Consider the following 12,408-nt stretch of genomic DNA (forward strand, 5'->3'; position numbering starts at 1 on the left):
GAGCAGTCGATCCAAGCGTGTAAAATCACCAAAACCTCCTGACACTCCTCCAGGACAACGTCTATCAAAGCAGCAGCCCCTTCCACAGAGCAGTGCAGAGGCCACAGCGCCAGCATATCCGCCACCCTCTTTCTGCCAGGAGCCCGGGGTGCTCCCTAACTGGTGGGGTCTCCTGAGATGGATGACACCACGTGGCCAGAGCAGGGCTTTCTTCTGGTGGCCGATCTCGGACCTGCAGCCGCCTCCAGCTGTCCTTTACACAGGAGGCCCCTCGGCTGCTGCCTTCCCGCTGCCCTCTCGTCTTCTGCCCAGCTCCACTGGGACCCCCACCGCGCGCTCGCGGGGTCCTCCCTCCCACATCCCTTTCTGGGTCCCTCCGGGGGCTCAATCCGCTCTGCCCCTCCCCCGTCCCGCCAAGATGACACGTCCTCCCGCGGCGCCCTCTGCCCTGCCCGCCCGCCCCGAGCTGACCCTCAGCCGCTAACTGACGTGCGGACACGAGACTCTTCCCCCCTCGGGCGAGCACTCCTAAAACCTCGAGACTCACCGTGTTCAGCCCCAAAAGCCTTTCCGGCGCCACCAAGACCGGAAGCAAGCGTCAGCACCCGAAAGACCGGAAATAGGCTCTGGCCGGAAACTGGTGCTCCGTCAGATGCCTTCTGGGAGTTGTAGTTCTGGGGCAAGCCCCACCTTTCCCTTTGTAGGGCCCGCCCGCCTCGGGAACGCGAGGCGCCTGGGACAGGCTTGGGTGTGCGTGCTCCTCGCTCTTGTTACTCGGCCCTCTTCAGTGGCCTTCGAAGCTGGCTCGCCCTTACGGTGTGTGACCAGCCCCTGAGGAGGTGCTCTGTGGCACTGCCACACCTAGAGGTTTGGATCTAGAATGTCGAATGTACTGTCGAACTAGGAATTAGAGAAAAGCTCTTTCTCTCAGGGCTGCCAGCCTTCTTCCTATTTCCAGGTGAGACACGTCGTCATCCCCTACACCCAGTAAGTCACCAAGCCGTGAGCTTTATTCAGAAGCCCTTTGAGGTGCCAAAAACGTAAATCTTTTCTTACTCGTTACTGTATGGTGTTTTTACTACAGTAGTTTTCTTATCTGATGTCTTTCTTTTTTTAAAAAAAGAAAAAAAGATTTTATTGGGGAAGGGGAACAGGACTTTATTGGGGAACAGTGTGTACTTAAAATCCCCTCTCTTCCGTTCTCTCCGCTTTCTTCCTCCCCAGTTTGGACAGGCTCTATCTAGCTGAGACACTTGGGTGAAGGGATAGATGGGATGGAAAACCAGTTCTAACTTCTCCACTATTCCTTCAACAAACACGTACTGATCACTGTCCCATGTGCCAGACACTATCCTAGGCCCTAGGGCCATAGCAGTGGCCGAAACAGACAAACCTCCCTTTCATTCGAAGGCAGTACCGCCCACCAGAACTTTCGGTGATGATGGAAACGTCCTGTAATACCTCCGCTGTCCAGTGCAGTAGCCACCAGCCACATGTAGCTGTTGAGCACGTGAATTGTGACTGGTGAGACTGGGGAACGGACTTTCTTAGTTCTATTTCATTTTAACTAATTTCAGCTTAAGCTGGAAGAGCCATAGGTGGCTATTGTATTGGACAGTACAGTTCTTGTATATTCTGACACATCTCTGGACTTGGGCTTTGAAATCCCAAAGCCCAAGATTTTATAGCCAGAAAGACTTTTCTCTGCTTTTCTTCTGGAACAACACTTCTCTCCGTCACTGGGAGATGGATGAAGTGTTGTTCCAGAAGAAAAGCAGAGAAAAGGCACAGCTCCCAGCCAGTCCCCAGGAAATGCCAGCATCTTGGCTGACTCCACTGAATGCCTGAACCCAGGGAAGATACCTTCCTGGTGGCAGGTGCAGCTGGGGGTAGAAAGCACAGGGGATCCACCTTCTCCCTATCAAGTTTCCTGACTCATTAATGGGGAAGGAAGCTGAAATCCCCGTTGGAGGCCTCAAAGACATCCCACAGTAGGAGAGTGCGGTATGAAGGCCCTGTGTCCCCCTCAGTCCCTTCACCCTTTTGTTCCTCCCGACCCTCATCTCTAGTGACAGGAGCTACGTTAGCAAACCAGCACAGCATCTTTGTGCTGGAGAGGCTGTCTCTATGAGCAAGAGAGCGCCTTGCTGGTTGGTTGGTTTGTAGGTGCCACTCTGAAGAAGACAAATCAGAAACAGTGATCACCCCGCCTCACCACAAGGGGCAGCAGCAGGAACAAGAGCCCAGTGGTGGGAAAGGGAAGGGTCCTTTGTGAGAAGGGACTTCAAGTGTCTACTCCAGGCTGACTCCAGAAGGCAACCTTTCGGAGGAAGTGAGCACGTGTACGTCTCCCTTCCCAGGCAAGGAGTCTGTGTGCATTAATAGCCAGCTCCTCATGGGTCTGTTTTCTTCCAGATACCCAGCTGTGCCCACCTGCTCGTTCTTCCAGACACAAAGGGACACCTAGCAGTGTCGTCGTGCCCCTGCCATGTGTTCCCACACGGCCACCACACCCACCACACTGTAGTGAGATGACTTGTTGCCACGTCTGTCCCTTCACTGGATTGCGAGCATCTAGAGGGCGGGGACACACCCAGAGTTTGTGTCAGTTTGAGTGGCTACCCTAGAAATAAATACTCACAGGACAGAACTAAGCCGGGGCAGGAGGAGAAAACCACTGCTGCCGACCACGTAGTAGTCAGGTTTGGCTGGAAACAGGACAGGCTGGAAAAGAAGGCCGGGCTACAGAGCCCAGAACACTGCCGAGCACAGTAGGTGCTCAATCACTGCCCCCCCCCATCCACACACACATGACTGTTTTATTTTGGAAAACTTCAAACCTATAGAAACTTTAAAGAACGGTTCAATTAATACCTGTCTACCTTTTACCTCGATTTGGCAGTTGCTCACATCTTGCCCATTTGCTTTCTCTCTATGGATAAATTACTGCATGTATGGATGTTATATACAGAGGGTGCCCAAAAAATGTATACACATTTTAAGAAAGGAAAAACTGTATTAAAATTGTAATATTTAATATGTACTAATCACAAAAGACGAATACAAGTCACCTTTGACTTCTGCAGTTACAAGAGGTGCTCAAAGTGGTTGCCATCCGTGTAATTTTAATACAATGTTTTCCTTTCTTAAAATGTGTATACATTTTTTGGCACCCTCTGTACGTTATACACATGTACAAACACTACACATTCACACATATATTTTGAACCATTTGATTGTAAGCTGCACATCACGACACTTCACCCCTGTGAGCTTCAGCACGTATGTCCCAGGTACGAGGACGTTCTCAGAACCGTAGTGACAATGCCACGCCCAGGAAGTTTGACATTGCTCTGATGCTATTATGTAACATACGGCCCATATTCAATGTCCCCCCAAATGCCCTTGCTGACTCAAAAACAAACCTAGGACGCTGTCAGGATCATGCATTGTAGCTCGCATTAGATCGATACATGTGTGCAGGCCAGACCAAAGAAGCTTCGCCGGGGAGGCGTGGAGGGAAAAGAGCGATGCATGGAAGATGGACTCTTGGCTGCTGCCTCCCCACACGGAGCGGATGGGAGGCTCAGGCAGAGAGCTCCGGTTCTTGAAACGGACAGGGAAGGGTCCCCTCTAAGCCCGGGATCCCTTGAAGTCTCAGACAGACCCAGCCACCGGAACTGGATGCTGGACTATTTTGTGCTTCCTGCTGAATTTCTCTCCCGCACAGGCGCATTCCCAGGTGGATGCTGAAATCTCCATCTGCTATGTCCTGAGGCCCTTTAGGGTTTTGGTCCCATTTTCAAAATTTGACCAATCTCTGTTCTTAAGCCCCATCTTCTTCCTATTTGCCCTGATGGCGGTTGAGGGGAGGGGGTTGAGCATATCCAGCCTCCTCTTTCTGAAAAATGAAACAGGTGTGCGTGTGCGCGCATGCGCGCGCGCTCTCCCATCCTTCACAGGAGCCTTTCTTGAACCCATGATCCTGGGACCCCACCCTCCCTATCGCTATGACAACCACTTCTGTGAGGACATGGGGGTTAGAGTGTGTGCTGAGGGAGGGCAGGGACACGCCAGAGTCTCATCGCACTGGTGATCCCAGAACCTTAGGGTAATGATAAGGAAGGAGAATGTGTCTTCATCTTCGACTCTCAGGGTAGGAGGGCAGGATGGGACGCCGGCAGGAGCAAGGGCAGGGTGGTTCCGCTCCTGTGACCTGCGCTGCTCTTCACTGACCTCTCCCTCTGCTCCCCCTTAGGACACCAAAGAAGCCTGGGGAGGCTCAGGGACAAAAAGTGCCTCCTCTAGCAACTTGGATGTATCCTTGACGTCCATCCATAGCGTCGCTGATGACCCGGGCTACCAAGCGAGCCTGGAACTGACCAGTGTGAGTAGCCTGCTCCACACCCCTTCCTCCGCGTGCCCTACACCCATGTGGGCATTTTAGCTCACTGAGCTCCCCTAAGGTGTCCTGTGGCAATCTTCCGTATCTTCTCTACATCCTTCCAATTCACTGCTTTACTAAACATGGCTCAAATTTACTGCTTCCAGAAAAAAAAAATACCAGCAGTAATAGCAATCCCAACTTACCTTTATCAAGTACTCATGCCACTTTACAAGAATTTCTCTCTCATTTGAACCTCATTACAACCCTATAAAGTAGATACTGTCATTATCCCCATTTTTCAGATGAAGAAACTGAGGCACAGGCAAGTTAAGTAACTCTCCCAAGAGCATTTAAGAACGAAGCAAACACGCTAGAGTCTGAGCTCAGTTTGTCTGATTCAAGATCTCACGCACAGAGATAGCTACCCCAGTTATTACCACATTTTTATTAGTCCCCCGTGGTATTCTTTCAACATTTATATGCTGTTAAGCACACTTGATGTATAAACTCTTTGTTTGTTTATTTGGAGGAGGGTTGAAATGCTAGCCACGTTTTTTGTTATTGAGCTATAATTGACACACAATAAACCTCTCATATTTAAAGTGTACTATTCGCTGTTTCGACATATGTGTGTATATATTTGTGAAGCCATTGCCACAATCAAGATAATAAACATATCTATCTCCCCCAAATATGAACAACAAGGATTTCTAGAACTGGTAAGTTAGAGGGTTATTATCTGCCGTCTAAAGTGAGTATTGAATCAAAGTATCTGCATCAGAACCCTTTCAAAATAATGAGCTCTCTTCTACCGCATTCAGAATATGCCTCTGTCTTTTGCAGACACCGCTTTGTAACTTCTCTTTAGTAATTTTAAGTGAATGTCTACTTCAAGCGGCACAGTCTTCGGTTATCTGTGCTTCCCACCTGTACACACACGCGGGTGGGTGCTCGCCTTAAGTTCTCCTTCCCATCTGCCCCCCTCCGCCTCACTCCCCCACCCCACCGCTAGAAGTCCGGTGTGTCATGGGACGGGTCAATGGAGAGCAATTTCATTCCTCGCTCTTGCATTCCCCAAGGAAGAAGATGCCGGCCTTGCTCAGTCCAAGAGGCAGAAGCGGAACAAGGTTGTCGTTTTCCAGATGGGGAGAAGAAAAAAGAGGAAGGAGGAACACCAGGATGACACAGATGATGAGGACGAGAACTCCAAGGGGGCCCCGACCTCTTTGCAATCGCCTAGGATGAGCCAGAAGCCACACCTATACTCAAGGACGCGCCCACGGAGGCCCAGGGAGCACGTGAGCGTCTTGGAAAGTAGCTTGAGCGAACCCACCTCCAAGACCCAGCCATGCCCCTGGAGTTTGGCCTGGTTCTGCCAATACCTGTGTAGCTGCTGCCACAGGAGGCATAAGTCGGTGGAGGGAAACGAGGCATTGGACTCCATAGGAAGGAGGGCTCTGGATGAGCGTGGCATGGTCCCAGGCTCCGTTTGTGAGCAAAGGTCGCAATGGGCCCCTGGGGAGACTCCAAGGGCAGGTCTGGGCAGAAGCCAGAACAGAGCGCGTCATCGTTCAGCGTGTACATAAAGCACATTTCGTTTTTGTGGATGGCATGTACGCGCCTGATGCTTCCAGGTTGTTTTCTTTCCTGCCTTTTGTTTTTGTAGATGTATCCACTTTCTTCCTACCCTTCTCCCTCTTTCTCTCTCTGAGCATCTTCTCATCTTGTCTAGCTCGGTATGAATTTCCATCTCTAAGACGCGGGGTTAGCCTGTGGGTGGCTGAGACCTTGAGAGGGAGGTTTGAGGCGGCTTTTTCAACCCTTGAGGCCTGGAACTCTGAGAAGCCCCCTGAAGAGAAAGAGTCTTGAAGTCACTAAGGGAAGAGGCTTCAGGCTTAATTTTTCAGGTTTTCAACTCCAGAGTTGTGTCATTTTCTTCCTAATGACTCTCAGCTCTAAAATAAAGCCTTTGAGCTTCTAATTGTATCAAACAGTAAGACAGGAACAAAGACTGTTTGCCCAAAGTGAATGCAGAAGCCATTTTTAAGGTTGTGATTGCCCCTAGCAACAAGAAGAGGGGCCTTTCCCCTCCTCCCCCCTCCCCCCTCCCCCACGCTAATAATTCCGAAGGAATGTCAGAGATCAGGGACTGTGGCCGTCTGAGGTCATGTTCCCAAGAAGCTGAGCCTGAGAGGGAGGGCCCTGTGCAGGTGAATTATTGAGAGAAGGCCCTGAGGAGGGAAGACAGTGAGGGAGCTGGGGAGGGTAGGGGACAAACTAAGCAAGAATGTGGTCTCTGAGTCCACCTTGGCCTGACCCCAGGGAACTCTGCAGCATGAGTTACACCTCAAAACTGGTCACACTTTTGAGGCAAAGGTTTGGCCTTTTGTAAGCCCCTGTCCATCACTCACTGTGGGCTGCCCAAGGTTGGGTGGCGAAAAGTCTCCAGCAAGGCGGCCACCCTGTTGACTGAGGGCGGTTTTTGGGTGAAGAGGCTATCTGTGAGCGGTTAGCAATCACCCCAACAGCAGGGGGGAAGGGACGTATGGCCCAGTAAAGAGAATCTGGGCAGAGCACCGTGTGGGCAACTGTTATAAGTCATTGGGATGTATTGCATTTTGTAGTCTGTGGTTAATTTTTATAAATGTCCCATGTGTGCTTAAAAAGTGTATTATAATAAAGTGATAAAAATAAACCTACAAATGGGGGACAAAGGATGGCTCTTCCTTACAGAACTGCAACCAACAAATATGGAAGGAATGAAGTAAATAGAAAAGCACTATTAAAACACCAGTCACAATTATCGCAGCTAGACCCAACAATGGATGCTGAAAGTAGGGAGTGAACATTTGAGGAGAAACAGGATATTTGCATAGTCTCAAAGTATCTCCTTCAAGGTATTTGTTAAGTACAGAGGTAAAGGTAATAACCTTACAGAGGGGAAACCAGACACCACACCCTTTTAACCGAGTGGTCGAGGTGAGCATTACCTGTGTACCCTGATATCACATGCCGAAAAGGCACACCACTTCTGGGACATGCTTGTCAAAATGCAAAATCCATCTGAGCATGAGAAAACATCAGCCAAACCCACATTCGGGGATTTCATACTCATGTCTCCACCTCCAATACATTACTACATATGTCATTCTAGCCTCACCCCCTTGCTTACCTGTGAACTCCAACCGTGAGACACCTGGCTCCCACCACCGTCTCAATTGTTCAGTTCTAGTGTCCACATATAGTAACAGCTGTTAACAGTACATCCATGGGGCATGTACCTACTAGGCCATGTGCAGTTTCTCTTGCCTTTAGTCTTGCAAATTCCGCTCATTTCCGTTACTGAGGCCAGCACCCCCTCTTTCTCCCTTTGGTGACATTGTTTCATACAATGTCATTGTTTCTGAATCTTGTGATACAGATTCTTTGGCTACCTTCTTCATTCCATCCTGGGATCTCCTCCCAAACGACGTATTTTTTCAGTTTGCATATATTAAGAGTTATCCTCTGAGTTGTATGCTCCTTTGAACATAACTGTCTTTATTCTCTACTTGCTTTAAAACATTTTCCCTTTGCTTTTGGCGGAGTGCAAGTTCATTTTGACTCATTAGGCTTCCTGAATCTGTCAATTGATGGTTTTCATCAAGCCTAGATAATCCTGCCATTATTTCTTCCGATTGCTTCTTCCCTTCTCTCCTCTCCTGGGATGCCAATTAAACGTGAGCCCAACTTGGTCTTTTCTGTATTTCCCATCCTCTTTATTATTCCAAGTTTCATTCTGTGTAGCTCTTCTGACCTATTTCTAGAACCCACCAATTCCTCCTTCAGCCATGTCTAATCTGCTGTTAAACTCATCTACCGTGTTTCCCCCAAAATAAGACCTAGCCAGACAATCAGCTCCAATGTGTTCTTTGGAGCAAAAATTACTATAAAACCTGGTCTTATATTAATTTTTGCTCCAAAAGACTCATTAGAACTGATTGTCCGGCTAGGTTTTATTTTCGGGGAAATATGGTATTGAGACCTTACTTTATTTTTCTAGCTACAATTCCTATTTGGTCCTTTTCTAACTGTGCTCTGTCCGTTTTTGTAGTTTCAGATAGCTGCTGAAATTTCCAAGCGTGGCTTTTATTTTGTTGAAACACTAAGCATCAGTGTTTTCATTTCTGCACAATTCCTATATATGGAATTGCCGTGGGTCTACTTACTGTCATTTGTTTGCTTTCACTTATATTGCCTTATCTCTTTAAATGCTTCATTAATTTTTATTGTGGTTGATGCTGTAGTTGAAAAATTATTTATCACAATATTTTTGAGGTCTAGGTTGATGTTACAGTCAAGATTTCTACAAAGCATCTGGGATCCTCTGACTCCAAGTTTGAGGCTTGAGAACTACTGGACCCCCCAGAATGGTGGGAGACTAGGAGGCAGAATGGAATTGGCTGTTCCCTGATTCATCCTCTTTACTAGCATCCCCATCTTTAGCTGTCCTCAGATTCCAATTTTTTGTTCCTCTAGCTTCATCATTTGAGGCCCTTGAAACCCTCTCAGCAACATTTTCCCAGTGAGCCAAAGCCCCCAGGTCAAAGGCAGCCTATAGGTTTCTCTCTCTGGATTTCAAGCCAATCTTGGCCCTTTGATGCTTTTCAGATTTTTTTTTTCCTTTTTAAGTATGTCACCAGTTTTTAGAACTTGTAGCACGAGTTGGTCTGAAACACCCAGTCTACCATGATCTCTAGTGGAACCTTTTACCCACGGATCATTCATTATCACAGAACTCCAGCACACGACCTTACTGTACAACGGATAAAACCTCAGACATGAAGACTTCCTCAAATCCACACAGTCAGTGGTAGCAACAGGTTTAGTCTCAGGGCTCAAGACCAAGAATGACTAAACTCACCTGCATACGTTCTGGATGCAAAGGTTCGTTTTGCTCCTTTTGCTTGAGGGAAGGAGAGGACAGTCTTGCCCAAAGATCAGAGGATGGAAGTAATGACCTAGGAATATTCCCAACACCTTCATAGATTCCTCTCCCAGGCTGACCAATGGGGACGGGACTGGAAGAGCGCAATCCTTCCCATTCCTAAATCAGGAGCTATAGCCATCCCATGACCGCTTAGCCCTTAACCCTCAATGTTTCCTAGCACCGGTGGTAACTGAACCCAACTTCACATTCCCCTAGACCTACTTTATGAAAACCCTCTAGAACCAAGTCCTCTTCAGCCAGCCTCCTCCCACGCAAAACAAATACAAAGACACCCTCACAACAAAGACCACACCATTTATTTACAAAGGCCAGTGTGGGAGCTGAAGGAGGGAGGGAAGCCACGCAGACATCCTCTCTGGATTGCTTGGGACCCTTTCCCATGGGGAGGAAATTCTGTTCCTCGGGCCTCCATATTCTCAGCCGCGGGTCCTCACAACCCTAACAGCCGGGCTAAGCAGCAGTGGAGGTGAAACGAGCCTCCTGTGCCCCAACAGAGCAATATCCAAATCCAGATCAAAGGCGCCACTGCCACCCTCTCCTTTCCTTGTTCAAACAGCACTTTCTGGCCTGGGGGAAACAGTGAAGAACTCAAAGGGCAGGGGCTCTGGAGGGAAAGACCCTCTACCATTCCCCGAAAGCAGTGAGTGTAAGGGAGTTGGTCACAGCCCTGGCAGCTTCAGACGGGATATCCATACTATCCTTGGGTTACGCCACATCCAGGGGCCAAAGGGCCGAGCTCTCCGGGTGGTATGTATTATTGCCCGAGACTGGCCCTTCCGCCTACTTCTCTGGTGGGGGAGCTCTGAAGCAGACATCACCTAAGAATCCACCCTCCCACTTAACTCCCACACACGTGTGTGCATGCATGCACCACCAACCCCACACACACCCCCAATCCACTTCATGTCTTTTGTGGGGGGCTCAAATCACTGGTACCTGAGGACACAGACAGGCCCTGGCTTCACGGAAATGTGTGTCAGATTGTACACGGCACATGTGTTTGAGGAAATGGAGCCAGTATGACCCCTTGTGAGCCACACGGTTTAGCTTCATTGAGCCCCTTTCAACTCCAGTTCCATAAGCATCTATCTCTAAGTGTCCTCTGCCAGGACTCTCCCGCCTGAAAGAGTAACTGGTGCTTCCGCTCCGTCAGTTCCGGCTGTTTTGCCCATTCCCTTCCTCCAAAAACCTCATGGCCTCTTCTGCACCAGCCTCCCCTGGGCTGGCCCAGGGCTTGTTAACTCCTGTTTGCAGGGCTGTCTTTATTTCCCTCTTCAGACAGGGAGACCAGGCATCTACCCTTGGGAGTCCCAACAGACCCCCTGAAAACGTGCTGACCAGACTAAGGGTGAGGAAGAACACCCCAGCCTGTTCCACCCGGCCCTCCTTCCGAGTATGACATCCTAGCGCTGGTTAGGCTGGGGCAGGGAGGGGCCGGGGAGAGAAAGAAGAGTTACCAGAAGTAAACACAAGAAGCAAACTCTAGTGATCCAGACAGAAGACCCTGTTCCAGTAAACCAGAGCGTGAGTCCCTCCTTCAACTCTGCACGGCCACTGAGAAGTTCAAAGACTGCAGGAGGCAGTTGTGGGGCCCATCAGCAAAAGTGTGAAAACCGTTTAAACAGCTCTGCTCAGGCAGAAGCAGGAGAGGAGAGTCTGTAAGAGAATGCAGAAGTAGAACCGAAGTTCTCAGAGCTACGGGGTCGGGGCCCACCGACGCCTCTAAAGCCACCCTGCTGTCTGGAAGGGACAGGGGAGAAGATGGAAGGGATAACGGGCTGAAGAGGGGAGGGAGGGGCTGACAGGAACCACTGGCTGGCATCCAGGCAGGGAGACCAGGAGGCAGGCCGCAGGATTAGGACAGCTGAGAGCCCAGGAGTCTCTCGATGGCCGCGTTGATGTCCCCTCCTGTGGCAATCAGGGCCTGTAGGTTGGCCTCGCGGTTGATGAAGCCCATGGCATTCAGTTGCTCGAGCTGCTGCTGGAATCTCACTTCTGGCGTCTGCACCTGCAGGGGACAGGCTTCGTGAAGTGGGCGCAAGACCGAGCGGGGCCTATTGGCAGCTGGGGGCTTCTGATGGAGAGAAGACAACCAGTAGGTCTTCTCGAACATCCTGAGTCAACCAGTGGGGCAGGGAGGCGTGGGTTGCAGACGGGCCAAGGAGCCCTGTGCCCCAAGTCACTAAACAACTGTGTAATAATAAGGCAGGGGTATCTTTGTTAAAATTTCAAAGTAACAGATAGGCCTCGATCAGCCTGTCTTCTTAATGGCTTTCCATCAACAGTCTGGAGGTTTTAACAGACACCCCAAAAGCTAAATGCTCTGCAGTCGATAAGGTGCATGCTGAACCCCTCCTGGCCACCATCACACATGCAGCCATCGGAAAGGCCAGGGAAGGGCCCCAGGAAAGACAGAACCTGTGTAATTTTAGCCAATCAACAAGCACAGTTATTAACAAAAAGAGAAGATTTTTCCTGTCTGACGCTCCTGTGAACGTCTCCTGGAAGTGTTTTCTGGGATGCTGAGGGAGGGCTAGCCCAGAGGACAGAAGACCCTCAGAGCTGGAAGGAGCTCAGACATCACAGGCCAGGTGGCCGCTGACAGGAGAGTGCACTCCAGGGAGGGAAAGGACCTGCTGAGGGTCACAGAGGCCCTCTGACACAGAACAGAAGCGCCGTCCGGCCCTTTGTGCACCTTCTCAGTGCCATCCAAGGATTTAAGCCAGCTTAAACCCAGTCAGGCCTTGGCGATCACTTGGCCTGGCCCTAGCACAGACTGCCTCGCCCTGAGCTGGGCACACATTTCTGCCGAAAGGCTTTTCCCAGATGAGTCATAGAGGCCGGAGAAAGGTTAAGGGGCTCACCAAGGTCACCCTCACTCCTTCCCCATACACCTGGCCTTCACTTTGTGGCCCAGGGCTCTAGTCAGCTCACCTTCCAGAATCCTCCTCTCTAGTCTCAGGGATGGAGGCTGCTCTAATTAGCAAAAGAATCCTTTGATAGAAGCAGAAGTGGTATAAGACAGTGGTTA

The 12,408-nt window shown here is 49.9% G+C and overlaps 2 protein-coding genes across 5 annotated transcripts in view; one reads left to right on the top strand and one right to left on the bottom strand.

Moving 5' to 3' along the window:
* Nucleotides 1–12,408, bottom strand: part of LOC109434299 (translocon-associated protein subunit beta) — a 29,307-nt gene that overhangs the window by 5,676 nt on the left and 11,223 nt on the right. The window contains exon 1 of one of the 4 annotated variants that reach the window (XM_019711127.3): nucleotides 548–647. The exons of 1 other annotated variant lie outside the window; for it this stretch is intronic. Coding sequence is in view for 1 of the 3 variants with exons in the window: in XM_019711123.3 (XP_019566682.1) it covers nucleotides 11,233–11,385 (153 nt within the window). In the remaining 2 variants the exon portion in view is untranslated. Of the gene's footprint in view, nucleotides 1–471; nucleotides 648–9,651; nucleotides 11,386–12,408 lie in introns of those variants that run through there. 2 more of the 4 variants (XM_019711128.3, XM_019711123.3) reach the window with 2 other exon arrangements.
* Nucleotides 178–7,090, top strand: LOC109434300 (uncharacterized). Its single transcript, XM_088799738.1, has 5 exons — nucleotides 178–518; nucleotides 705–816; nucleotides 905–958; nucleotides 4,259–4,387; nucleotides 5,467–7,090. Exons 1-5 carry the CDS (start codon nucleotides 178–180, stop codon nucleotides 5,971–5,973), a joined length of 1,143 nt encoding a protein of 380 aa, XP_088655864.1. The 3' UTR covers nucleotides 5,974–7,090.

Source organism: Rhinolophus sinicus, chromosome 7 (genome assembly GCF_057876585.1).
Source record: "Rhinolophus sinicus isolate RSI-liver-muscle chromosome 7, RSI-T2T, whole genome shotgun sequence".
In the NCBI taxonomy this organism is placed as follows: Eukaryota; Metazoa; Chordata; class Mammalia; order Chiroptera; family Rhinolophidae; genus Rhinolophus; species Rhinolophus sinicus.

What these genes read in the sequence shown, in the direction of transcription:
- LOC109434300 (XM_088799738.1), top strand. Translation starts at nt 178, where the DNA reads ATGGATGACACCACGTGGCCAGAGCAGGGCTTTCTTCTGGTGGCCGAT. An exon ending in CGAGACTCTTCCCCCCTCGG is followed by an intron (nt 519 to 704) that starts GCGAGCACTCCT and finishes TTCCCTTTGTAG; the next exon opens with GGCCCGCCCGCCTCGGGAAC. An exon ending in GAAGCTGGCTCGCCCTTACG is followed by an intron (nt 817 to 904) that starts GTGTGTGACCAG and finishes CTGTCGAACTAG; the next exon opens with GAATTAGAGAAAAGCTCTTT.